A 27,146-nucleotide genomic window follows, 5' to 3' on the forward strand; every position below is an offset into this window, starting at 1 on the left:
AGTTTTTGGGGTCCTATCTGCTCACAAGGTAAACCGACCTGTGTAACATCAAACTTAATGCAAATGATAGCAATCCGATTTCCTTAGGAGACAAGCCTGCCATTCGATCAGGTTGAAAAAAAAACAACAACTACAAGATATTAATAGCCTTAAACAAACAAAGTGCTTATTATACTTCATGGCTTTTTTTTTTTTTTTTTTTTTGATGGGGTTACTATACTGTGTGTGTCTCCGACGTGGCTGGGTTGGGATCGGTACTAAGGAGATTGCACACTATAAAATTTAGCACAACGGCACCGTTGAACGTTTTTTTTCTTTCCAGTAGCACTTTTTGCGAAGTCTAATTGAACACAGTTTTTTTGGCTGGCTTTTTCTTTTATATGCCCTCGGGCAATATGAGAAAGGAAAGCTGAACTCTGTGTGTGTGTGTGTGTGTGTGTGTGTGTGTGTGTGTGTGTGAGAGAGAGAGAGAGAGAGAGAGAGAGAGAGAGAGAGAGAGAGAGAGGGAGGGCGGGGGAGGAAGAGAGAGAATAGCATGCACACACGTATTTGGGGTTAGGAAAGGGGGCTTTCATTAACCTCATTAGTGCTATACTCCCCAAAATGTTAGGATTCCCAACTTTCATTTTGCAGCAATGGGGGTCCCTTTAATCAGCAGGCCTACATCGTCAACCATGTATTTTCATGCTAAAGCCTCAGGGGTGTGCGTAGTTTAAAATCTTTTGCAGAAATATATATATTTTTTCCAATAAAACCTGGTTGCTTACTTATTTTACTCCATAATCATCAATTTGCCCTTTCATCCTCAAATCTGACACATCATCTAACATTTGCTGTTCAGCTTGAAGCCAAAATTAAACAAGTATAAACATTTAGGATTTAGCCACTGTCCTGTAGACCCTTGCAACCAGTCTCTGCAAATGATATTTCACCACATTTGATGAACTGGTGATTGTCTAAGTGCAAACTGAAGAGGGTACTGAGGCCCTGGCTGGGTAGCTAGTTGGTTAGAGCATTGTCCCAACACACCAAAGTTTTGGGTTTAATCCCCGGTCAGGGCATATACAAGAATCAACCAATGAATGCATAAATGGTTGGAATAACAAACTAATGTTTTTTTTTCTCTCTCTCTCTGAAAAAAATAAAGTTTAAAAAAAAGAGAAATGGGCATGAAATTCAAGAATTAGAGAAAGAGGTAGGAGAGAAAGCAAGACAGCTTTTATTTTCACTCTCTTCTGTTGATCTGACTATAAAATAAAGACTGGGCCTGTAGGCTGCGTCACTGCCTCTCCATCTGGCCCCGGCTATATTCTCTTCTCTGTTTTCCTTAATCCTTCTACACTGTCGTGCAGGACATGGTTCAGAGGGCGGCCTTCCCTGGTCCCGGCAAAGTTGACTTCAGCTGATGTCTGTGTCACTACCAAAATGAGCAGCTGCTGCTCCTGAAACCTGGGGCAGGAACCCTAAGACGCCTTTGAGATCCACTGAGTTGTTTTGTTTTTTTAATCTCAGTACATCCATCTACGGATACCCAGTAGGGGGTATGCAGGAAGCAGCCAATCAAAGACTTCTATCTCTCTCTCCCTCTTTCTTCCTCTTCGAAATCAATAAAAATATATATATTTTTAAAAAGAATAAGGGCCCTAGCGGGTTTGGATCGGTGGATAGAGGGTCGGCCTGCGGGTCCCAGGTTCGATTCCAATCAAGGGCACATGCCCAGGTTGTGGGCTCAATTCCCAGTGGGGGGCATGCAGAAGGCAGCCAATCAATGATTCTTTCTCATTTATGTTTCTCTCTCTTCCTCTCTGAAATCAATAAAATATATTCAAGAAAAGAAAGGAAAGGAAGGAAGGAAAGAAAGAAAGAAAACAGCCATAGGATGAGAAGAGGAAGCTCAGTGATTTCTCTCCTTAAGGTGGGACTGGACCTGGGTTATCTGACTTTCCAGATTAGGAGGTGAACTTCTGGACTAAATGAGTGGGTACCCCAGTCACTCATGCTCAGAGCATCACCATGCCCTTCTAAGGGTTCTTCCCTCCGGAGTATGAGGGTCTATGTGATGAGTGTGGCTGTATTGGATGGTTTATATCAGCTCAGAAAGTCTAAAGGAATAAAAAGGCTTTAACAAACCCAGGCTTCAAGCTGGTTGTCCATGCCACCAACCCAGACAAAGGTTACCTGGTACAGTTCGATCCGCTGTTCGGGCACCCTGGCTTTGGGGTTCTGTAGACGGAAGACTCTGAACTCCGCCTTCACCAAATTGGAAGCATTCTTTTCCATGGCCGAGACGTCAAAGCGGACGATTCTGAAGTAGGGTCTGTACAGTGTGGGCGGGATGGCATCTGTGAAAAGTTAGGGCGATCATTGAAAATGATAAAAATCCATTGTTTTGTGTGTGTGTGTGTGTGTTTTTTCTCTCTCTCTCAAAAAGAAAAAAAAAAAAAAAGTGCAGCTATGAGACAGTCTCGAGAAACCATAAGGAAAATATCTACAGAACGATTTCGTTTTCAATAGCCCATTTCATACCATTAACAATTTAGGGGGGAAAAAATAAAATAAACATGTGCGTTCGGTTACAGGAGCAGCGGATTAATGGAGATTAACAAACCACTTTCAATTCCCATTTGCGGGCGTGCTGTGAACCCTCCGCTTTGAAAGCTGGCAGAGCCGTGGAACATGCTAGATGGCCATGAATTGGAGCATGTGTCCTGACAGTTGATGCTGGAGAGAGCTGTCAACCTCGCGTACACTGTAATCGCATTCGCCAGGAAAATAGCTCCTAATGGCGAGCAGTTTGCCCATGTATTTTTTTTTTTCCTTGAAAAGTTGGCATCCAAATGTCCTCCTCTCTCCAGGTTCATGTGTTGCATCTTTTTTTGGCTTCGAAGGTTTGTTTTTTTCGCACACATGTGACCAAATACGCCCTCTCGTTAAGCAAGGATGAGGAAATCGAAATGAAAAACAACACAGAACTATACCCATGGACCAGTGATACAACATCCAGTCTTGGGATAATGTCCTTAGGGGGAGGGGACCTTGGCTAATGGAGAGAAAAAATGGGCCCACATGCCTTCAGTGCTGAGCCATATAAAACAGCACACCACGATTTCAAGCTCAGAGTGGCTAGGGTTTTGTGATGATTTTGTAATCGCCTGCCATTGCTTTCAAGATGGCAATGGAGGCCATGCCAAAAGCAAAACAGGTCCAAATTCCAGCCCCATGCACCCTATTCAATACCCATTGATGGCGCCCCTCCCCCGGGCAAGGCCACCTGCTTCAGATCTTCTGCCATCCTATTCTAAAATCCCTTACAAACTTTCTTTCCTTATTCCAGAATGTTCTATCCACTCTGATGCCTTCCTTACCCTCTTCCACCCACTCCTGAACGGCTTTGCTTGGTCACAACAGAATCTTTCACTGTTGCTGATGGCTCTTGACAGACGTTTTGATGACTCCATCATTGTGTTTGTTTTGATTTCCCCTCCCCCCCCCCCCCCCCCCGTGCGATTTTAAGGACCTTAGAGCACATGTGTCAAACACAAGGCCCACGGGCCAAATCCAGCCCGCCAGGCCTTGCAATGTGGCCCGCACCGCGCTGTCATCACTGCACTCCGCTGTCAGTTTATGACATTGTCAGTTTATGACTGTTCAGTAAACCATTCGGCCCGCGATTTAGGCTGGATTTTAGATTTTGGCCCCTTCTCTGATTGAGTTCGACACCCCAACCTTAGAGCCAAGACCATGTTTGCCAAGTCTTTCTTCTCTGCGTACCCAGGACAGGGCTCTGCACACACAGTTGACTGAATATCCCCTTTACACGGCTGGTCATCAATGGGAGCCTTGAAAGACTCCCGCATCTGGCTATTGGCAAGGCCAAGTTCTTATGAAGTAAATGAGCCACCTTGCCGATCTTAAAATAGACATAAATACCTTTCGTGATTTCTGGAGAAATCCATGCCCTGACAATTACACTAGAGGGGAAAAAAAAAAAAAAAAAAAAAGGCTCGGAACACACTAAGAATTCCTCATCTGAGAAGCTCTGCACTTTCTCAGCCTCAGCCCCAGAGCCTGGCCCGTCCCTGTGGCCAGGCCTTGGATTCTCAGACAGCAGTTCATGAGGAGTAGTGAGGTCCAGGCCATGCTCTGACGGAGGACTGCTTCAGGGAGGACTGCTTCAGAGACAACTGTGTGACCCGAGGGAGCCAAAAGTCTCAGTGGCAAACAAACAAACAAACAAACACATTTTTTAAAAAAATTTAAAGCAACCAGGTCTCGGAGAAAAGAAAGCATTCACACCGACACAGCGATGGCCATGAACTAAATTGGTGGGCAGTTTTCAAGGAGGGCAACCATTCACACAAGCAGGGAGGTTTTGAGGGCCACCAGCAGAACAATTTGAAAAGGTAGCTTCTGCCTTGGCCAGTCTGGCTCAGTGGATAGAGCATCAGCCTGCAGACTAAAGGGTCCCAGGTTCAATTCCGGTCAAGGGCTCATGCCTAAGCTGCGGGCTCCATCCCCAGGAGGGGGCATGCAGGAGGCATCAGCCCAGCCCAGGTGATTGAACGGGTTGGTGTCCACCGACCAGCTCAGCACCCGGGACAAGAAGCCTGGGTGGGGGTGAGGCCATGCTCTTGGGCTCCCCACCCTCTCTGCTTTGCCCAGAACCTTCCTAGTGGCTGCCTGCATCATCCTGTGGCCTCCCCATCAAACGCTGCACACGGGCTTTGAAAGCGCATCCTGGAAGAGCAAGGCTCACTCAGTGTGTCTGCTGTCCTTAGAAAGCGTAAACATCCAGTTCACCTCCCCCTTCGCCTTTCAGCGCAACCCCCGCAGGCCTGGTCCACCAACCCCCAGCAACACCCACCCGCCCCCTCTCATCCTTCATCAAGTGTGCAAATAAGAGCTCTCGAGATTTATTTTTACTCTCTTTTGTGTTTATTAAACTTCGAGCCATTACTCCTCTCCCCCCTCCTCTGGTCCTTGGCCTTATACTTTCTTGCTAAGGCAGCCACGGACCACGAGGTCAATTTTGTTTCTCCTTCTTCTAAGCAAACCATCCAAGGATCGTGTCCTAGGCTTTGGAGCTTTGAAGGGGCGCTTGCAAATATTTACAGGAGTAGCTTGATCGTGAAGTGGGGGGGGGGGGGGGGCTCCAAAAAGGGGGTGGGTCGAAACCGGTTTGGCTCAGTGGGTAGAGAGCATCGGCCTGTGGACTGAAGGGTCCCAGGTTCGATTCCGGTCAAGGGCATGTACCTTAGTTGCGGGCACATCCCCAGCAGGAGGTGTGCAGGAGGCAACTGATGGATGTTTCTCTCTCATCGATTTTTCTAACTCTCTACCTTCCTCTCTGTAAAAAAAACAAAACAAAACAAAACAAAAACAATAAAAATATTTTTAAAAGAAAAATAAATAAAAATAAAAAGAATGGCCCTGATTAGGGGTTCTGGTGTGTGTGTGTGGGGGGGGGGTGGGCTTACTCGGTGCAAAGTTCCCCCATCAGAGGCGCAGAGCTGACATCCGGGCCTTTGGACGCCCAGCCTGCACTGGCTCTAACCGCCCAGCGCCTGGAGGCATAGAACACAGTCCTCGTTCTCCTTCCCAGAAATGACGGGGCCCGCATCGCCTTACGGTAATCGGCGTGGACTTTGACAAGCCTAATGCGCGCAGTGGCCCCTTGTCCCTGACATCCCCAGCTTTTTGAGGGAAGCAGTTTGGGGTCCATTAGATGTCCCAACCCATTGAGCAGCTGTCGGTCCAATAAAACTGCCTCCGTGTGTGTGTGTGTGTGTGTGTGTGTGTGTGTGTGTGCGCGCGCGCAGACACAGCCAAGCAAGAAACCAAGACAATTGTGTTTTGGGGTTTCCTGAAATTTGTCTTGGCACGCCCGCGGTGGATTTCATTTCACTACCACATCCCAAATGCCGCTGACATTCAAGTCACAGCAATTTCACACGCAACGACCGAGAAATAAACAGCGCATCCGCCGTGGTTTCTGACGCTCCCTCCGCCGTCGCTCCTGTTCAGTGTAACCCAGCCCCCAGAGCATCTGTGATTGGAAGTGGGGGGTCGCCACTCGGGGCCGGGGTCAGACCTGATGTGCCGTTGGCAACTGGGCGTCTAACTGTGTCAGCATCAGCCACGGGACTTGGCCTTCATGTCCCTGCTATTTGAGACTGGACGGACTGTCAGCGTGAGCATCTGGCCCCATCTGACACAGGGCCCCCAAAAGCAATTGCAGGGGATGCAGCCTGGGTTGGGGTGGGGGGTAGCTTGAGCTCAGGGTTTCTAGTTCCTTCTGCAAAGTTTCCAACATCCTCCTAATGCCCACCTCCAGGGAGACACCTATTTTGTTTCAATGCCTCTCTGTGTCTCATCACGCTCGGGATGCAGGCCTTTGGGTGGGGGTGCTGGGTTTTGGCAGTAAGAGCCTTGGTTGTGGAAAGGGACCGGCCTAATACCAAGAGGTCACGGTTCGATTCCAGGTCATGGCACATGCCCAGGTTGTGGGCTCCATCCCCAGGAGGGGGCGTGCAGGAGGAGCCGATCCATGATTCTCTCACACATGGATGGCCAATGTGTGTCTCGCTTGTCCTGGATGCTTCTCTCTCTTTCCAGTGAGCTTCTTGGTGAAGCTACCGCCTAATTGGAGGCATGATGCTGACCTGTGCTTTGCCCGAAAGCTAAGCGAATGCGCAGCAGGGCGTACCCTGCGATGGTTGCAAGCTATTTACTAATTTCATCACGTGACCACGAACATCTTAAAGTCAGGACTTGGGAGTGGGTAAATATGAAGAGGAAGAGCAGGCCCGGATTATGCAGTTTGAGATGGGGAAAAAGCAAACACAGCCAATACTTAGGCTCTCTGAGACTCTTCGTGGCATTTAGAAATGAGAGTCCACAACGGAACTTCCTGGCAGGTGCTCGGTCCTCTCTCACTGTTACTGGTGTCTCTAGTTCCTCCTATTACGGTTTTTTGTCTACAAGACAAGACAGGGCTACCTCTCCCAGACTCAGGACCCAGGTGGATGGCCTACTACGGTCTCTTCCCTGCATTGGGCTCAGATATGTTTACTTACTCATGTATCTAGTGGGTCTAGTCCTGATACAAGCTGATCCATGATTCCCTTTCCAGTTGACCCTACTTAGAAATTCTTAAGCAAGCCAGGCTGATATGGCTCAGGGGCTGAGCATCAACCTATGAACCAGGAGGCCACAGTTCCATTCCTGGGCAGGGCACATGCCTGGGCTGCGGGCTCAATCCCCAGTAGGGGGCGTGCAGGAGGCAGCTGATCCATGATTCTCTCTCTCATCATTGATGTTTCTCTCCATCTTTCTTCCCTTTCCATTCTTCTCTCAAATCAATCAAAACATACTTTAAAAATAAACAAAGAAAACATTCCCCCAGTGGCACATCTTCAAAGTGGACGAACGGGATTCTCAGCGCTGTCCTACTGAGAATCATCCAGGAAGATGGCCCACGGGAGGTTCTAGAACCCACCTCACCCTGCAACGCCCATTCCCCACTCTTTGACCCTCTGAGGGTTCGTTTCCAAACAGGTTTCCTGGGAAAGCTGATGGGGCAGGTCTGAATTAAGACCTTTCTGCCCCAATGCTGGCCCTGAACTTGAACTAGAAGGGTGGCTGGCGGGAAGGAAGAATTGCTCTGAAGGAGTTGTTAGTGATCCCTGTATCTCAGTAGCTGGCCATGCCTTCCAAACACTGTAATACAGTCTCCAAGGACGGTGCTTCCGTGGGGTTGGAAGATGTATTTGTGAAGGGCGTGTACTCTTCCCCCCCCCCCCCCCATCCTGTTTGTACTGGCAGCCTAGCTCTGGGCAATTAAGATAGGGGACCTACAGGAATTATAGGAATCCAGATGGGGCTCCGTTGTGCGTTAGGCCGGTTTTAAGAAATCGCGTTCATTTGGGTGCTCAGCAGCCTTCTGCTCAAGGTCAGGCCACCGTTCGTGAGAGGAAATGAAAACAGTCTTTAAAGGGAGACTGTGCATCGCACAACTTGACCGTGGCACAGTCCTTTACAGCATCTGCGTGAGTGTGTGTGTGTGTGTGTGTGTGTGTGTGTGTGTTTATTTAATTATCTGAGAGCAGGCCCAAGAATTTTGCTTCAGTCGTGTGCTTTGGGTGTACAGCGGCTGTAAAATGTACCAATTTTCATCTGCTCTCGTGGACAACCGGGAGAGGAAGGTGACTAAAGAGGAACGAACAGCCAGGATCACGGAAGAGTTAAATGCAACCAGTTCTAGTTTATTTTACATCCCGGCAAAGAGGGAGGGTGCAGTAATTTTGAGAAGCGTGAATTCTTTTTAAATGTATATTTAAATGTATATAGATCACCCAGTGGCACATCTTTATATATATATATATATATATATATATATATATATATATATATATATATATATTTCAGAGAGGAAGGGAGAGGGAGAGAGAGAGAGAGAGAGGGCACAGGCCCGGGTTGCGGGCTCGATCCCCAGTGTAGGGTGTGCAGGAGGTAGCCGATCCATGATTCTCTCTCATCATTGATGCTTCTCTCTCTCTCTCCCTCTCCCTTTCTCTCTGAAATCAATAATGACATACTTTTTAAACTGTGTCTTTCTTAATGTAGATTCCTACTTACAACAGAGGACACATTTAAAAACAGACACCTGCGTTCCTGCCTAGCATCTTGGCCCCTTCTAAAGATCATGCACATTCCCGGGGGGTTAAACATGGAGAAAACAGGGGGTCATGTCCTGTCTAAATGGGGCTCCATTTTGGCTCAGGGCCTTCCCACAAAACCTCTGCTGACATCCCACCCAGAGCTCACAGCTGTCCCGTGACTCCCACGGGCAGAATGGAAGCTTTGAGGCTACCCTCCCTCGGTTCCCTTCCCTTTTCCTTTGTTTCCTTGCCTGAAACTTTTCCTTATCATCTAGTGTTTCATTCAAAAGCCCAGTTACTCCCAAGAAGACTCTGCATACAGCTCACTCCCTGGCTTGTCCATATAACAGCCTCCTTACCCCGTACTCCGCTATTTTCAAAAATCAAGATGAGCCCTAGCCGGTTTGGCTCAGTGGATAGGGCATTGGCTGGCGAACTGAAGGGTCCTGGGTTTGATTCCTGTCAGGTCACGTGCCTGGGTTGCAGGCTCGATCGCCAGTGGGGGGCATGCAGGAGGCAACCAATCAATGATTGTCTCTCATCACTGATGTTTCTGTCTCTCTCTTCCTCTCTGAAATCAATAAAAATATTTTTTTTTTAAAAAAAAATCAACATGAGAGATCAAAAGAGAAAGAGCCTCCATATACCGCCAGGGCTTGAAGGAGACCAGAGATGGCATCTGAAGATTCTCTCAGCCCTGTGTTGGGAGCAGGCGCTGGTCCCCTTAGTCCTCCTTTCTAATCCAGACTCCTCTCCCTCAGCCCCAGCCGCTTCCCTCCAGGCAAATGACTCCCCTGCCTTCTGCCTCCAGGTTCGAAACGACGGAAAAAATCATTCTTTGGCTTCTGTGCCTTTGCCCAAAGGTCCAGCGGGACACAGTGGCGCGGCACAGCGCGTAGAGAAAGAAAACAAGGAGGGAATTTCCACCGAGAAGTCAGCCAGCTACCTGCTTTCCCTTGGAAGTGAGCGGTGCTGCGAGCAGCCACTTTATCAGTCAGGCATCGGCATGAATCAGCGGCGGGGCCGTCTGTGTGCCTGGAAGCACTGGGGGTTTTGTTTGGCTCTCAGCGACTTCATCTCACACCTTCGCTTTTCTAAGTTTCCACCTTCAGCTAAAAATACCGCTTTCGGGGTGAGAGTCAACCAGAGCGTCTTCCCCAGCCTCCGAGTCAGGGCAGGGACCTCTTTCTGTTTTCAGTCCCCATCTCCCGGGAAGATTTCGGGGTGTGGCTTCTGAGGCCACAGCTCAATTTCCACACAGCTCCCCACCAACATGTACAGCTATGCCGAGGGTCCCCATGGCAGCCCGTCGGGGGAGGGCAGAGGGAACTCCGGCCAGGGTTCACCATCTCCTTCTGCTGATCTTGGGAGTCCTGTCTCCGTTTGCTCATCAGATAAAGCGGTGATAACACTAACATACGGGACATGATGTGTGCTTCTCGGTCAAGTGCTGATCTCTGCACGTTGACAATAATTCTACCGGCACCAGCCACAGCTTCCCAGCCGTGTATACATGCGCCCACACGTTCGTTCTCTCTCTCTCTCTCTCTCTCTCTCTCTCTCTCTCTCTCTCTCTCTCTCTCTCTCCTAATAACATGTTCTCATCTACTAGCTCTGTTGATGGGCATAGGGAGTTCCACAAAGGGTGGCTAGACCTCTGCCCCAAGCCCCTGGTTTTTCAGGAACAGCCAGCTGTGCTTGGTCCAGAGATGGAGGGCTGTTTTATATATATATATATATATATATATATATATATATATATATATATATATATATATATATATAATGGATTTCAGAGAGGAAAGGAAAGGGAGAGAGAGAGAGAGAAAGAAAGAGAAACATCAATGGTGAGAGAGAATCATTGAGCGGCTGCCTCCTGCACACCCCCTATTGGGGATCGAGCCCACAACCCGGGCCTGTGCCCTGTCCAGAAATTGAACCTTGACCTCCTGGTTCATAGGTCAGTGCTCAACCACTGAGCCACGCCAGCCGGGCAGTTTGATTTTTTTGTAACCTTGGCAGTGGCGCCTAACACAGACACGTGCCGTGACTCACAGTTGAAGGCCTGGGACTCAGCGGACCCAGATGACACCCCTGGCCTTGCCCCTTCTAAGCTGGCCTTGGGCAAAGACCTCTTCACCCCCCTAGGGCTCAGCTCCCTCCTCTGTAAAGTGGGAGTGACACCCACGTTGCGGGGGGGGGGGGGGGGGACTTAGAGGAAGTCAGAACCCACTGGGGATGCCAAGAGGGACTTGGCTCCTGCTGGCCTGAACCCATTTGGCTCAGTGGATAGAGTGTCGGCCTGTGGACTGAAGGGTCCCAGGTTCGAATCCAGTCAAGGGCATGTACCTTGGTTGCGATCACATACACAGTAGGGGATGTGCAGGAGGCAGCTGATGGATGTTTCTCTCTCATCCATGTTTCTAACTCTCTATCCCTCTCCCTTCTTCTCTGTAAAAAACTTCATATATATATATATATATATATATATTATATATATATATATATATTTTAATGGGGAGCTGGGAGAAGGGAGAAAGAAAGCAGGAACAGTTAGCTCTGGCCCTCAGGGAGCACCCCAATGCTTGGCCTCTATTATTATTTTCGTCTCAGGTTCCCAGTTGCCAGCAAAAGGGGCCACGTGTGGCGAATCTTTGCCCACCTTCCCAGCTACCTACTCACCCAGGCATTCCTCTGAAAGCGAGCTCCCTGGCCAGCAGCCTGGCTGCTCTCCTCCAGTTCCCGCCTCCATCCCCCCCACATCCCCCCCTCCCGCACCCACACACACACACACATACACTCAGCCCTGCTCTCCATCTGCAGATGAAGCAAAAATCTGGTAAATATTACACTTACAAGGTAACAGGTCTGGAATGTTTGGCATCCCAGGCAGAGCTCAGTTGCTTCTTGGCACCGGGACACGTATACACAGCAGCCCAGGGCCAAACGGCATTTGGCTGCTCCGTGCAATTCGAATAAAGATATTAAAAATCCTACAGCTCTCTCAACATCGGCACTGCTAGCTAATCAAAGGGGTGCGTTTTTGTGTGTGTGTGTGTGTGTGTGTGTGTGTGTTGTTTCTTTTTTTTTTTAAGTCATCTAAAGAGAAGGGAAGCGTGCTGATGGCTCTTTTCATTGTAGACCCCAAGGGGCACCAATATGTAAATGATAGATAGGTTTCAGGGACTGCCTCCCCCCCCCCCAAAAAAAAAAAAAAAAAAAAAGACTAGGCAATTTCATGCTGGAGTCTCTGTCCTTAACCATTAGGCAACACTGCCCCACTGTGTGTCACGTGACTGGCGAGTGACTTGACCTTCCGATGAGTGGGGACGCATCAGGATGATAGAGGTAGCTATGGTGGGTGCGTGCCCTGTGTCTACACGTCACAGACATTTACCTTGGGCAAATTATTCATCTCCCTAGGCGCCTCTTTTTCCTTTTTTTAATGTGAAATGGAGAATTAATGAGACCTATGGGTTATGGCCAGGATCTATGACTCCTATCTCTAAGGCGCTGAGCATACCTGGAGTTTAAGCAGCACTACCTGAGATAGAAGTAATTAATATCGTCGTTGCTGTCATCATCATTATTATTATTATTATTATTATTATTATTATTGAGTAAGTGTGACTGAAAGTGGCTTAGCCAAAGGGGACATGTTGTTAAGTAGATAAAAGAAGTTAAGTGCAGCCCTAACCGGTTTGGCTCAGTGGATAGAGCATCAGCCTGCAGACTCAAGAGTCCCAGGTTCGATTTCAGTCAAGGGCATGTACCTTGGTTGCAGGCACATCCCCAGTAGGGGGTGTGCAGGAGGCAGCTGGTTGATGTTTCTCTCTCATCGATGTTTCTAACTCTCTATCTCTTTCCCTTCCTCTCAGTAAAAAAATCAATAAAATATATTAAAAGAAAAAAATAAGTTAAGAGCAGTGGGGCTTATTTCGGCCCCGTGTTCGCCATTGACCAAAAGCAAGCTGAGAGAAACAATACAATTAAGTCACATCACAGCCGGTGACTTAAACATAGGCCTTCAAGGACTTAGATGTCAAGACTAAACTCTCAGTCACAAGAACAGAAAAAGAATACCATTTTTAAAAAATATGGATATATATTGTATTGATTTCAGAGAGAGGCTAGGAGAGGGAGAGAGAGAGAGAAACATCAGTGATCAGAGAGAATCATTGATCAGCTGCCTCCTGCACGCCCCCTACTGGAGCTTCGAGCCTGCAACCCGGGCATGTGCGTGCCCTTGACCAGAGATTGAACCTTGACCTCCTGGTTTATAGGTTGACTCTCAACCACTGAGCCAGCCGGCTGGGCCAGGATCCCCTTTTCAACTGGCTTCATCTCAGCTCCCAGACACCTAACCCAGAACCTGCCAGTAAGACCTCCCACCAAAGGCCTACGAGGAAGGTGAAGCGAGGGATTGCGAGCATCAGGAAGGAAGGAAGGAAGCATCGCACAGATCAGTCTCCTGGTCAGCTTCCCAAAGCAGGGTCACAGCCAGGCCACATTCTCCCTGCGGTTGACAGAAGGGCCTGTCCCGAGGATGCTGGGAGGGCAGCTACAGCTGGGCACAGACACCTGAGTGGCTTCGCTGGCCCTCGTAGGTGCTGCTTCAGTGGCCACAGACCCAGACAGCAGCGGGTAAAAGCATCCTGTGCCCATTTCACACCTGTTTCCTATTGCCCTCCCTCCCACTCCTTCCCCTCTGTCCTCTGACAACTGATGCTGATTCCTAGGTCCCTACTGCGTAGGAAAAATAAAGGAAACACACTGCAATGTACACGGCGAATTAAAACCAAGGAGGTGCCCTAGCTGGTTTGGCTCAGGGAATCAAGCATTGATCCGGGGACTGAAGAGTCCCAAGTTCGATCCCGGACAAGGACACATGCCCAGGTTAGGGCTCAATCCCCAGTAGGAGGAGCGCAGGAGGCAGCCCATCAAGGATTCTCTCTCATCATTGATGCTTCTATCTCTCTCTCCTTCTCCCTTCTCTGAAATCAATAAAAATATATTTTAAGCCGAAACCGGTTTGGCTCAGTGGATAGAGCGTTGGCCTGTGGACTGAAGGGTCCCGGGTTCGATTCCAGGCAAGGGCATGTATCTTGGTTTCGGGGCACATCCCCAGTGGGAGGTGTGCAGGAGGCAGCTGATGGATGTTTCTCTCTCATCGATGTTTCTAACTCTCTATCTCTCTCCCTTCCTCTCTGTAAAAAAATCAATAAAATATATGTCAGAAAAATAAATAAATAAAAATAAAAATATATTTTAATAAAGAAAAGTAAGGAGGGGACAGCTTATGGAGGGGAGGAGCCTCATCTCGGGATGCATGTTGCAGAGACAACAGGAGGAAGCCAGAGTTGAGAGAGAGAGAGAGAGAGAGAGAGGCACTCAACTCAGCAAGGCCTCTGGGGACCGCAGGCTGTATCCTCGGGATGCATGTTGCAGAGACAACAGGAGGAAGCCAGAGTTGAGAGAGAGAGAGAGAGAGAGAGAGAGAGAGAGAGAGAGAGAGAGAGAGGCACTCAACTCAGCAAGGCCTCTGGGGACCGCAGGCTGTATCCTCAGGTGGCATCTCGCCTGCACACGCATGACATCGGACAGAGTTTCTCCCCACCCACAGCCACCCGAGCTCCCAGGGCAGGACTGGGCTTGCCAGGGGTCAGGAGTCGGTCAAGCTGTGCCAAACGGGCCGGGGGGGACCAGCACCGGGCAGGGGGAGGGGCCCGGAGTTGGATGAGTCACCCTGCTGATTTGGGGGGTGGCGGGGGGGGGCGGGGGGGGAATGGACTGAGGAGGGATGTCCCGGTGGTTAACCACATTTTACTGGGGTGTTTTATCGATCGCAGTTGCACGGAGAGAGACATGACTCAAGCGTGCGGCATCTGAAGGCGCGTGAAGCACCGGGTCCTAATGGAATTTCAGTGTCGGGGATTGTCGTGAACTGTACCGTGAAATGTGAAGAGCTTTGCTCTGAACAGACATTATTTGATCCTGTCCTTTCTCAGCCGGAGAAGAGGCTGAGCCTTCTACTTGCCTTTCCCCCGGGAAAGTCATGGCTCACGTCTGGGGGGGTGGGGAGGAAGGGGGAGCCCGGGGTGTCACGTCTCCGAAAAGCTGGCTTCGTTAACCACCCACCTTGCCTTTGCATTCCCATGGCCCTTTGTGTGAAAGTATCATTCAGCACTTCTTAAAAATTATTTTTTTTGTGTGTGTGTGTGTGTGTAGGGTAGTTAGTTTACAAACCAGTCTCCACAAATAGGCCGTCAGCAACTGAGGGCAGTTGTCATCTATTTTCCGGCGTATAAGGCGACCCCCTAATTTTACAGTTAAAACATAGGTTTAGGCCTATATTCGCTGTATAAGACTACCCCCCGCTTCAAAGAAAAGACTTACTTTTCCGTCAAGATCTGCAGGTAATTTTTGTGCAATTTTGGTCTTTTGCCCCCGATTTTCGGTTGACTTTTTTTCGTTTCAGAAGTCGTCTTATACGCTGGAAAATGCGGTATATAGACGTGACGACCAAAGACTGGTCACCAGGAGGCTGCGTGTGCTGCTAGGTGGGCGGGGCTGGGAGCAAGCGCGCAATTTTGTGTGCTGGGCTTCTAGTGTTCTTATAACAATAAAAACAATTTAAAGAAAAAGGAAAGCTACATTGCCCGTGTTGAGGGGCATGCCACGTGCCACGGTCCCTTGGGAATAATGGCATTTCGCTGAAAGGTATGGACCTGAAGAGGGACCGTGCCCGATACAGTGTTCTGTGATGAGGACACAGGGCCTCCACCTGTGCCTGGGTGTGTGGTCTCTAGGCCTCCTGGGAGGGACCCATCCCTACCTATCTCACTTCTTACCCACCTGTGGGATTCAGGCCCTGAGCCTTGAAGCCATAGACACTCAGTGGATATTTATGGAATTAAATGGAATAAGACAAAAATTTAAAAAATAATAAAATAAAATCCGACATCATTGTTTTCAGGAACAAACCAGGTAGGGTGTAAAGTGAAATAACAAGGTAGAAAGATGGGCCACTTCATTGTAGAAATCGTTACTAACGCAACTGGTCCTTTTAGGCAAGGTCTGAGAGTTCTGAGCTCTCCTGCTAAGACAATGGATGTCATTCTGCCTTCTTACTCCTACCAACCTTTCAACACTATCTCTGGTATTATTTTCCTCTTACAGAAATTGGTACCACTTTTACTTTTTTTTTTTTTTCTCCTAGACTTAAAAAAAAAAATCACTTGCTTTCATCTCAGTGTATGCCAACTCGAAATTAAAAGCGTGGGGTGGAATTTCTGGCTTTCTGTAATTCTCAGACTAGAAAAGCAAAAAAGGTAAAAGTCCCACTGATTACCTTCAAGTGAGTGAACGAATGAATGAATGAATGAGTTTATTGAATCTCTATCACATACAAGGCATTTTTGTGTGCTCGTAGTTTCTTTTTTTTAAGTGCCTTTAAGAAGTAGGTTTTTTAAAAATGAATTCCCATTTTAGAGACGAGAAAAGTGGGGTTCAGACAGGGTGTCTGACTTGCACAGGACTACCCAGTCAGGACTTCCCCCTGTTCTGCCTCAGGCAAAGCCTGTGTTTTCTTTCTTCTCTATCACAGACTCGCTGTCACACTCAGAGTCATCTCTGGCTCACGCGTGAGTCACTTTCTTGGCTTATCAACAGTAGGTTGGGATAAAAACACACACACAAATGTTGACATCTTTGCGGAGTTGAAAGAAAGGGACCACCATCTGCTCTAACAAAGGAGAGAAACAGAGAGGCCCATTATAGGAGCGCGTCTGTCTAGACAGATGACTAAACAGCGTCCCTCCAGGGTTAGACTTGAATTTCCTCCGTTCAGCCTGTTGGATACTTAGCAATAAAAAAATAAAAAAATAAAAATTGCTTAAAAGCTGTAGTTCTTAATCCAACCCCGCCTACTCTATCCAGAGAGGACTTTGAAAAGCCATGTTGGTACAGCCTGCAAGTGTTAAGAGTTTCCAATAGAAGTAAGGCTGAAACAAGAAGAGAACAAGGACCCTACAATGACTTGTGTTGTCTGGCCAAGGACCTAAGACATAAGTCTGACTGCCCCTTAGTACCTCCGGAGACAGCAGCATAGACTCAGGGAGCAGGGACCAATCCAGGGGTTTCCCCAGGGGTCCCCCAAGGGCTCACCAAGACAAGAATGGGTCAAGGTTGGGCTTGTCTTGACAAGTGGGTTCTCTCCTGTCCCACCGGCCCTGGGGACTTTGAACTTTTCCCAACTTATCACATGAAAAATACAACTAAGCGTGGAGAAAGGGGCAGTATCCTTCAATAAGGCTGCGTATAAGGTATTTTTAAAGGCTATTAATATTTCTATACTTAGTGCACAGAAAGTTCCCACAAGGATGCAATTGGGAGTGGGCTCCCAGTTCATGGGGGCCCCCTGGAGAAACTGGGGACATGCCAATGGGGGAAGGCCTCTCTCCTTTCCCAAAATGACCTTAGCAACACACAAAGCCCTATTTCTATCATAGTCCCTATTTGCAAAACTCATTCACCCCTCATTGCACAAATATGTATTGGGTGCCTGAATCATTTCTCCCTGGTGGGACCGCTGGGGATGGACAGTGGCATTTCTTAGGGTTTCCTTAGGATTTTATTTATTTTTTATTTTTTTAAAATATATTTTATTGATTTTTTACAGAGAGGAAGAGAGGGGGATAGAGAGCTAGAAACGTCCATGAGAGAGAAACATCGACCAGCTGCCTCTTGCACACCCCCTACTGGGGATGTGCCCGCAACCAAGGTACATGCCCCTGACCGGAATCGAACCCTGGACCTCTCAGTCTCCAAGCCGACGCTCTATCCATTGAGCCAAACCGGTTTCGGCAGTTTCCTTAGGATTTTAGATCATGCACTCCCAGTGGTTATTTCGGAGTCAGACAGGCCAAGTTCAAGTTCTGGCTCTACCACTTACTGGCCGTGTGTCTGTGGGGACATGACTTGATGTCTATGACCCTTGGTTTCCTTATCCATTATCACTGGGAGGGATAGCAGTGTTTCTCCTCTAGGCAACATGGAGGTTAGCACGGTGCCTAATATAAGTGTTCAATGGCTCTCACTACCATTATTATTCCGTTTATTTCTAAAGACAGAATCCATCCTCTTTATCCATCAACACGCCCACCCAAATATATGCCTTTGCTTCATGGAGAAATTCACTCATTATAACACTAGACAAAAAAAAAAAAAAATCAGTTTTAGCAAAAGCTGGGTGAAACCCCCAAAACAGAGGTTCCCCCCCCGTGGTAGATTCAAATCCTCCAGGGAGCTCTTTAAAAATGACACCAGCTTCCACTCCTGACCCACTGAGTCAGACTTTCTAGGGGTACACCCCAGCTCGAATGTTTGTTACACGCCCCACATGGGATTCTGACGCCCAGGGACGTTGAGCATCTCTGGGCTGGAGCTACCAAGCCAGACCAGACCAGAGTCCTGACCATCGATCACCGCTTCCCATTAAGGTCCCTCGAGCTCTGACCTCGGAAGCCCAAGCCTGGATCTTTGCCTAGTCAGTTAGCCATTCTTGGTGCTTCATCCGTGTGGTTTCGGAACAACCATCTGCTCTCTCCCTGACAGTAACACCAGAGTAAACAATCCTCGAGCCCTAGCTGGTGTGGCTCAATGAATAGAACGTCAGCCTGAGGACTGAGGGGTGCCAGGTTCAATTCTGGCCAAGGACACACGCCCGGGTTGTGGGCTCAATCCCCAGTAGGGGGCATGCAGGAGGCGGCTGATCGGTGATTCTCTCATCACTGCTGCTTCTCTCTCTCTCTCTCTCTCTCTCTCTCTCTCTCTCTCTCTCTCTCTCTCCTTTCCTCTCTAAAATCAATAAAAATATATTTTTTAAAAACAATCTTGGGATCCTCATAGCCAATTGGCTTGGAGATCAACGCTTCCCGGCGATACCAAAAACAAGCAAGGCTTAACAACAAGATTGCACACACAGCCCACAAAAGGCTACCCCAAAGCTGTCCACCTCAGATAACTAGGAGGCTGACTCACTGAACCATATAGGACACCTTAGCACACAAAGCCACCCTACCAATTCAGGGAAGCTGTGAAAATGCCAAGCCAAGGAAATAGATCACAAACAAAAGAAATGGAGGAAAAGAAGAGACTGGATATAGAAAAACCACGCTTATAAGGTTTTTCAAGAATTTCCTAGAAAAGGTCAATAAGACCTATGAGGAGATGAAAAGGGATCAACAAGAACTAATAAGGGATCAACAAAAAATAATAAGGGATCAACAAGAAATAAAGAATACATTGTCTGAAATAAAAAATATTATACAGAGTCCTAAAAACAAAATGGAAGATTGCAAGAATCAAGTCAAAGATTTGGAACATAAAGAACCAGAAGACACTCCTCCGCAGAAGCAAGAAGACAAGAGAATCCAGAAAGTTGAAGATAATGTAAGAAACCTCTGGGACAACTTCAAGCAAACCAACATCAGAATTATGAGGGTCCCAGAAGATGAGAGAGAGCAAGATATCGAAAACATACTGAAAGAAATAGTGACAGAAAACTTACCCCACCTGGTGAAAGAATTAGACTTACAAGTCCAGGAAGTGCACAGAACTCCAAACAAAAGGAATCCAAAGAAGACCACACTAAGACACATCATAATTAAAATTCCAAGAGCAAAAGACAAAGAGAGAATATTAAAAGCAGCAAGAGAAAAGCAGGTAGTTACCTATAAAGGAGCACCCATACGATTGTCAGCTGATTTCTCAACAGAAACCATGCAGGCCAGACGGGATGGCAAGAAATATTCAAGGTGATGAATAGCAAGAACCTACAGCCAAAAATAATCTACCCAGCAAATCTGTCACTCAGAATCGAAGGCCAGATAAAGAGCTTCACTAATAAAAAAAAAAAAAAAAAAAGCTAAAGGAGTTCATCACCGCCAAACCAGAATTATATGAATTGCTGAAGGGGGTTCTTTAGGAAGAGAAAGTAAATAAAGATAAAAACTATGAACAACAAATACCTAACTATCAACAAGTGAATCTAAAAACCAATGGAATTAAGAAACCTGATGAACAATATTAACAGGTGAATAGAATAGAATCAGAGGTATGGAAGAAGAGTGGACTGACGATTCACGGGGAAAAGGGGAGGGGGGTGTGGGGGAAGAGACTGAACATAAACTGTGCACCTATGGATGAGGACAATGGGGGGTGGGGAAAGGGCAGAGGGTGGGGTGGGAACCTGGTGGAGGGGAGCAATGGAGTGGGGAGAAGAGGGGAGAATGAGGAACATTTGTAATAATATGAACAATAAAGATTTATTTAAAAAAGAAAAAAAAAAAGAAAAACAATCCTGGAAGCCCCCGTCATCTTAGTTCCCCAGGGCACTGCCCTCCCCGCCTCCTCTGTGTGGACCAGAGACAAGGTCAGTAGCAGCCCTCGGAGCACAGGCCGAGAAGCCAAGAAAACAAAGCAGCAACCCCCGCCGTGATGTGAACACAGACAAGCGAGCTCCACCTTCGAGCAGAGACAATATCCGAGCGAACATCAGAAAAACGTGGCCTGACCATCGCGATGGCAGAAGGATCCAAAACCAATGAAGGCTCCAGCCGGGGGACAGAGTTCACCTTCAGTGGAACGGCTGCAAGAGACGCATCGAGACACACAATGGGCCGATTCAGAGGCGCAGATGTCCAGCCCCGCGCAGCACAATACTTTCGTGTCTGTCTGCTCTTTCCCACCGCTGACCTCCAGGGCCGGGGTCAGCAACATCACAGCAGCTGCTGCTGCTGACAATAGACTGCGGGGATGACTATGAACTTGCAAGCTCCAGGCACGCTCAGGGGCGATGGGCCTGGATGGATGGCTGTCACCCCCTGGACCAGGCATCTCCCCGTTTGCTCACTGGACACAGCAGGAAGGAGCAGGCCAGTGGTCCCCCAACCTTTTGATGGCCATTCCCACCTCAGCAGCTCTCACATCCTGATGTCCCTCCCCCTGTGACATAGAATTCTTATTCTTCAAAAAGTGAACTCCTGTTCACATGGAGGAAGCCTAAAAGGCCATGAACTTGGTCTACAACCAGCTTCCAAAGAACATGGCATCCGTGAAAGAGAAAAATGAAAGAACCAAAGAACAGTTGAAGTCCTGAGGAGGAAATCACTAAGAAATTGTTTTTTTTAAAAAAAAGTAATAATATGAAGCTATGAAATGATATGAAAAAATAGCAAATAAAGTTTCAAAACATAAACAAGAGAACTGAAGTGCATAAATGTCACAATATATATTTACACTGAGTGGCAAGATTATTATGATCTCTGAACACATAATAATCTGGCCACTCAGTATTTATCCTATCTAATAAAAGGCTAATATGTAAAAATTGTCCCCTAGACCAGGAGTTTGAGCAGCAGGCAGGCCGGCCAACTGCCCATGGCCCCTCCTCCTGGCCAGGCTGGCCGGACCCCACTCATGCATGAATTCATGCACCAGGCCTCTAATACACACACACACACACACACACACACACACACACACACACTGAGTGGCCAGATTATTATGTGTTCAGAGATCATAATAATCTGGCCACTCGGTGTATATACTGTATATGAGGCCCCTAGAACCATAAGAATTGCAACAACAAAAAAATCATTGTTAATAACTCATTCTCAAATTGCTCCCCTTAAACATCCAATTGCCCCCCTGTGGTGCATGTGCCCCACGTTGAGAACCACTGGTCAGAGAGTGATCTACTGATGGGCCAATGTCAGGAGACCCAGACCTCAAGATAGACAGGATTCTGGAGAAGCCCACAATCCATGGTGTTTAAATCATTACGCTCCCGTGAGACGCACATACAGAGATGAGAACTATAGAAAAGTCTCGCCCCTGTGTGCTCCCAGCAAACAGTAAGCACCCAGCCAAACGCTCTGGTGCAGACTTAGCCTGGATCCTCTCTGCGGACACATCCGCCAGCTCCTGCCGGGCGTGTCCGGACTGCAGTGGCAATGGGAGGGCCTGAGGCTGAGGGATGCCCCTACATGTTAGGGAGGTAAGCCCGATTCCAGGTTTTCCCCGGCACACATAAATTTCCCACAACATATCAGGACTTGCGTGCCTTACACACCAGGCGAACTCGTCTCGGTTTGGGGAGCAATTCGTGTCAGAATGGAGGAGAATGTCACTCGTGTCTGAGAGGGAGCTGGGGCATTGAGAGATTTCATCCCGGCGGGCCGCGTGAAACATAGGAATTGCTTGTTTCTGGAATTTTCCATGTAATAGTTTCGGACCACCATTGAGCACAAGTCACTGAAAACTATGAAAAGCGAAACTTTGGATAAATAAAGAGGGACTACTCTATCTAAAATTTTTAACATGGGTAAAATCTCTCTCTTTTCCCCAACTCCTCCACGTCTTCTAGAGTAGAGGGTATCACTTGTTCCGAACGTCTGTCTCTCTGTCTCCTGGGCCCAGGGCTACCCAGTCCCTCTCTTCTGCAGTCTCTCTCCCCCCCTTCCCCCCCCCCCCCCCCGGACCTTTGCTAGTGACATTGGCCAATGGGATGTGGGCGGGGTAACTGAAGATGTCATGAAGCAGTGCCAACCCTCAATCTTTGTGATTGAGATGAAGGAAAGGAGCTCTAAGACAATGACCTTGAGCTTGTAAAATAATTCCACACAGCCCCATTATATCCCGCCCATCTTGGCAGACTGGATTTTTCTTTCTTTTTTAATACATTTTTATTGATTTTTTTTTTTTTTACAGAGAGGAAGAGAGAGGGATAGAGAGCTAGAAACATCAATGAGAGAGAATTATCAATCAGCTGCCTCTTGCACAACCCCCACTGGGGATGTGCCCGCAACCACGGCACATGCCCCTGACTGGAATCGAACCTGGGACCCTTCATTCTGCAGGCCAACGCTCTATCCACTGAGCCAAACTGGTTTCGGCCAGACTGGATTTTTCATGCAACAGCTCAGTGAATCTCCTGAAGGTACCCATTTTGCATCACCCATGCTTGCTAGGACAGCTGGACCCTGTTCTACAGCCTCAGTATTTCCAAGGGGGTCTTCCAACACCTCGATTTTTTTTTTTTTTTCTCAAAGACCACAACAGAAATTTACACTGAGTGGCCAGATTATTACGATCTCTGAGCACATAATCATCTGGGCGCTCAGTGTATATCCTATATAATAAAAGGCTAATATGCAAATTGTCCCTTCGACCAGGAGTTCGACTAGCAGGCAGGCAGGCCAACGCCCCATGTCCCCTCCTCCTGGCCAGGCTGGCTGGACCCCACCCATGCACGAATTTACACACGCTAAGTGCTCCTGCTGTTTGAGGGTTCATTCAGAGCACAATCATGCAGGTTCGCAGAGCGAGAAAATAACACGAAAGGGCAAACTTCCTCCTCCCGGGAAACACAAGCAGCTTCTGCTAACTGCCAAACTACACTTTCAAAGGTCGCCTTTCAAGCAGCAAATGTCACCTCCCCTGGGAAGTCTCCCGTGACCTCTCGAGACCCATGCGAGCGATTCTTCTCCTGACCTCTCCGACGCCTTCCTTATAAGCAGCCGCGTGGTGTTGGCCTCTTGGTTCTGTTTGTTTGGGTTGGACGCCTCACCTCCTCGCTAAGCTGCCGGCCCCTGCGAACGGGCCTGGGCTATATAGTCCCCCATCTCCTGGCAGATCTCACGGGTCCAGATTGATGAAGGGACGATAGCAGCTTCCCAGGGTTAAAGCCTTGATGTTCGAAACTTAAAAATTAGAAAGCGGACTCGGGTCCAGCAGAATGCTTTCTGACTGATAAGAGGCATAGTTTCGCAAATTCCTTGGCTTCTGACCTCTCTTCGTAGTTTAGGCAAAGGCACAGCTGGACGATCCAGAGACCGACTCAATAAGCCTGACTCGTCTACTCCATACACGCAAAGGAGCCTGTCATCCCCCTAGGCCAGCACATGGTCACCTCTCACTCTAGTGCCACCTGTCCCTGGCCACGGAGTCAACGATGGCTGTGCCTAGCCTGACAGCAAGAACCAAATCCAACAGCTGTCCTTCCACACTTGTCAGCACAAGACGGGAGAAGTGTGGATCTTGGAACACGTCAGCGAAGGGACCAGCTGTCCCCTCGGCCAGAAATGCTCTTCCCCAGAGAGCCCCAGGCTGTTCTCGGACCTCCTCCAAGTCTCTGCTCAAATGCCACCCTCTTGATGACCCTCCCGGCCAGCTTGCTTATTCATTTTTAAAGATATATTTTTATTGATTTCAAAGAGAGGAAGGGAAAAGGAGAGAGAGATAGAAACATCAATGATGAGAATCACTGATCAGCTGCCTCCTGCACGCTCCCTGCTGGAGATTGGCATGTGCACTTGATGGGGAACTGAACCATGACCTCCTGGTTCATAGGTTGATGTTCAACCACTGAGCCACTCTGCCAGCTGGACTCTGCCAGCTTATTTGAAATTGAAACTCACTTCCCCATCCCCACCTGTGCTCTTCTTTTCTCCCCATAACAGTTCTCCAATCCTACCATCCCTTATCTTACCAATGAATTGTCTTATCTTCCCCCTCAAGGCAAAGTTCCCTGCTGTTTTATTCACTGATGGTATCGCCACTGCCCAGATGGGTGCCTAAGGCAGGGCAGACACAGGAGCCATAAATAACTCTTCCATGAGCTAACCTGTCATAGGACTGTCTTCTCTTGACCTCTGTATTCCCAGGAGCTCTGCCTACATTTGACATTGATCTTAGACTCTACTCGTAGTCAATGTAGACTCTTTTCGTTGAAGGCTTGTTGGTTGGGCAGCAGAATTCACACCCTCCATCATTCTTTTCCTACTTCAACAGCCATGGGGGCTGCTTAGCAAGGCAGGCCACGCAGACGTGGGCATTTCTCTCATCATCTGATGGCCAGAAACACGCTAGAGCTGTTCTGGATGCTTCCACAATAGTCTCAGGGAAACAGGAGAAAAGACCTAGAAGTCCTCTAGCACTAACTCTTCTCCCGAGGAGCCGGTCAGATTTTCACCTGCCCCAAACCTCTGGCGGAGCAAAGTACCAAAGCAAAAGCTGCAGGGGCTCGACGCTGAGTTTGGCCCAGAGAGGGGAGTTTACATCCCACTGTTAGCTAGAGCCTCGCCCCATGGAATGTCCCAGAATGGGATTCGGGCCATGAAGCGGTCAGCAGGGGATGAAACTTTAGCTAACGGCTTTTACGTTATAAAAATAAAATAGGTGTCGCGTGCACATTACACATTCGTTTTGAAAATCTCCTTCTCACTCCACGGTTGCCCAGGGGAAGGGCCTTGAGTGGGGGAATCCGCTCCTGGAAGAAATTTCTCAACCTAGACACCCACCCCTCTCCCCATGTGACTCACTGACTTCCTTGCACACGCACCACCGTCCCCTCTGGGGTGAAGAGGTATGGTGTGTGAGATTCATAAGTCTACCTCCACATCTGTATGCATCTGGGGAAATGGACAGTGCAGGGAGGGACGTGGCTCGGCTGTGCATTGAGGGCCCCTCGCTTGCAGGACCAGCGGATGGAAAAGGCCCCGTGGGATCTGAATCCTCTAGGCTGGGACTGCAGTGAACAGACCCACCTGATCAGAGCAGCAACAAACTCCAGTGACATAGGAATGACCCCAAATGCCATTCAATATGCAGATTGCTGGGCTCCGCCCACCCCAGCCCCACCTCTCTGCAGGTCTGGGAGAGGCCAGGGAATCTGCTTCCAAAGACTCATCCATCGGGAGACACTTTTTATATTATTAATAGAGGCCCGGGTGGAAGAATTTGCGCACAGGTGAGGTCCCTCGGCCTGGCCTTCTCACCCAGTCCAGGGGGAGGGGCTGCGGGAGGTTGGCTGTGGGAGCGCACTGATCATCAGGGGGCAGTTCCTGCATTGAGCACCCACCTCCTCCTGGTGGTCAGCACACATCATTGCTACCAGTTGGTCCTAACAGTCACTTAGGTATTTATATATAATGGAGGATCCGACCACCATTTGCATATTAGCTCTTTATTATATAGGATTATTTTTTTATCCTTGTCTAAGGACATGCAGGGAGAGGAAGACAGCCAGAGAGAGAGAGAGAGAGAGAGAGAGAGAGAGAGAGAGAGAGAGAGAGAGAGAGAGAGGAAGAGAGAGAGAGAGATCAAGGTTACCTTCCATCTGTGCCCCATTCGAGGCCCGAACCTACAACCCAGGCAGGCATGCGCCTTGACTGGAGGACAACACTCAACCAACTGAGCCATCTGGCTGGCTCAGGAGATAGTCTGAGAAACTCCGTCTTTAGATCTTCCCCCTGCTCCTTAGAGCCTCTTGCTCAGTAAACACGGGGAGAGAAAAACCCGCCCAAACAAACCTGCAATCACTTTCACTCTTAATCCATTCATTCCTGGACAGACTGTTGCTTCTGCATTTTTATGTTTTATTAGAAAACCACTCAGGCCCACTAACCTCATCCTAACCAGTAGTTGGGGGGGGGGGGGGGGAGAGTGGGGAGAAGGAAGGGGATAAGGACATTAACAAGAGCAACATGCTCTAGCCTCTGAGGAGCAATAACAATTGCATCCGCCCAGCTGGTGGTGACTGAGCCTTGACCTATGAACCAGGAGGTCACGGTTTGATTCCCGGTCAGGGCACATGCCCGGACTGTGGGCTCCATCCACAGTAGCGGGCGTGCAAGAGGCAGCGGATCGATGTTTCTATCTCATCATGGATGGTTCTCTCTCTCTCTCCCTCTGCCTTCCTTCAGAGAAATCAATAAAAATATATTATATATATATATATATATATATATATATATATATATATATATATATATATATAAAGAACAATCCCATCCTGTGTTGAAGGCTGATGAAGCCACAGAGCCCCCACTCCCATCATCCCTGGGGCCAGGACAGCTGTGACCAGCCACCCCCAGGTTGGAGCGAGGGAGAAAAGCAAGAGGGGCCCCCGGCCCCGCACGCTGCCTCCAGCCGCTCCCAGCGGCTCCTTGGCACGGAGGAGAGGGTCACGCAAGGTGACAGGGATGGCCCCGAAGCCGCTTGGCACGGCCGACCTCACGCAGCATGGAGAAACTCACCCTGACCCTGGCCGCCTGCCGCTTGGCATGGGCTCACTTACATTTTTACTCAATTACTATTTCTAAGAACAGAGACAAAAATAAAATAAATATAAAAAAAAATGCAGGGCCCCACCGCTCAGCAGTCTCGCGTGGAAGGGCCGAGAGGGGTCTATAGGGTTTTCCCAGCGATCGAGGGAGGGGGCTCTGGGTGCAGCCTCGGCCTCGCTCCCTGTCCCCACCCTGGGCGGCACCCCTAATGTCCCCAGGGTGGGTTTCTCCTGTGGTTTCATCAGAGAAAGAGGGCAGCTCGCAGCCCCGCGATGGCTGAGCGTTACCCCAAGGGAAGCGTGTCTGGCGGGGGAGACCACACAGATCACCCCTGGGAGGCCTCTCTCTGTGTTTC

At 48.6% G+C, this 27,146-nt stretch overlaps 1 protein-coding gene and 1 long non-coding RNA gene across 3 annotated transcripts in view; one reads left to right on the plus strand and one right to left on the minus strand.

The window, feature by feature from the left end:
- The window catches only part of LOC311614271, a 409,943-nt gene that overhangs the window by 339,265 nt on the left and 43,532 nt on the right, over positions 1 to 27,146 (plus strand). The window lies entirely within an intron of this gene.
- TGFB2 (transforming growth factor beta 2) overlaps positions 1 to 27,146 on the minus strand; it is a 61,334-nt gene that overhangs the window by 18,392 nt on the left and 15,796 nt on the right. For both annotated transcript variants that reach the window (XM_084868936.1, XM_084868937.1), the window contains one exon: positions 2,179 to 2,342. In XM_084868936.1, the coding sequence (XP_084725062.1) occupies positions 2,179 to 2,342 (164 nt within the window). The remainder of the gene's footprint in view (positions 1 to 2,178; positions 2,343 to 27,146) is intronic.

This window comes from Pipistrellus hanaki (genome assembly GCF_964339955.1).
Source record: "Pipistrellus hanaki genome assembly, chromosome: 20".
In the NCBI taxonomy this organism is placed as follows: Eukaryota; Metazoa; Chordata; class Mammalia; order Chiroptera; family Vespertilionidae; genus Pipistrellus; species Pipistrellus hanaki.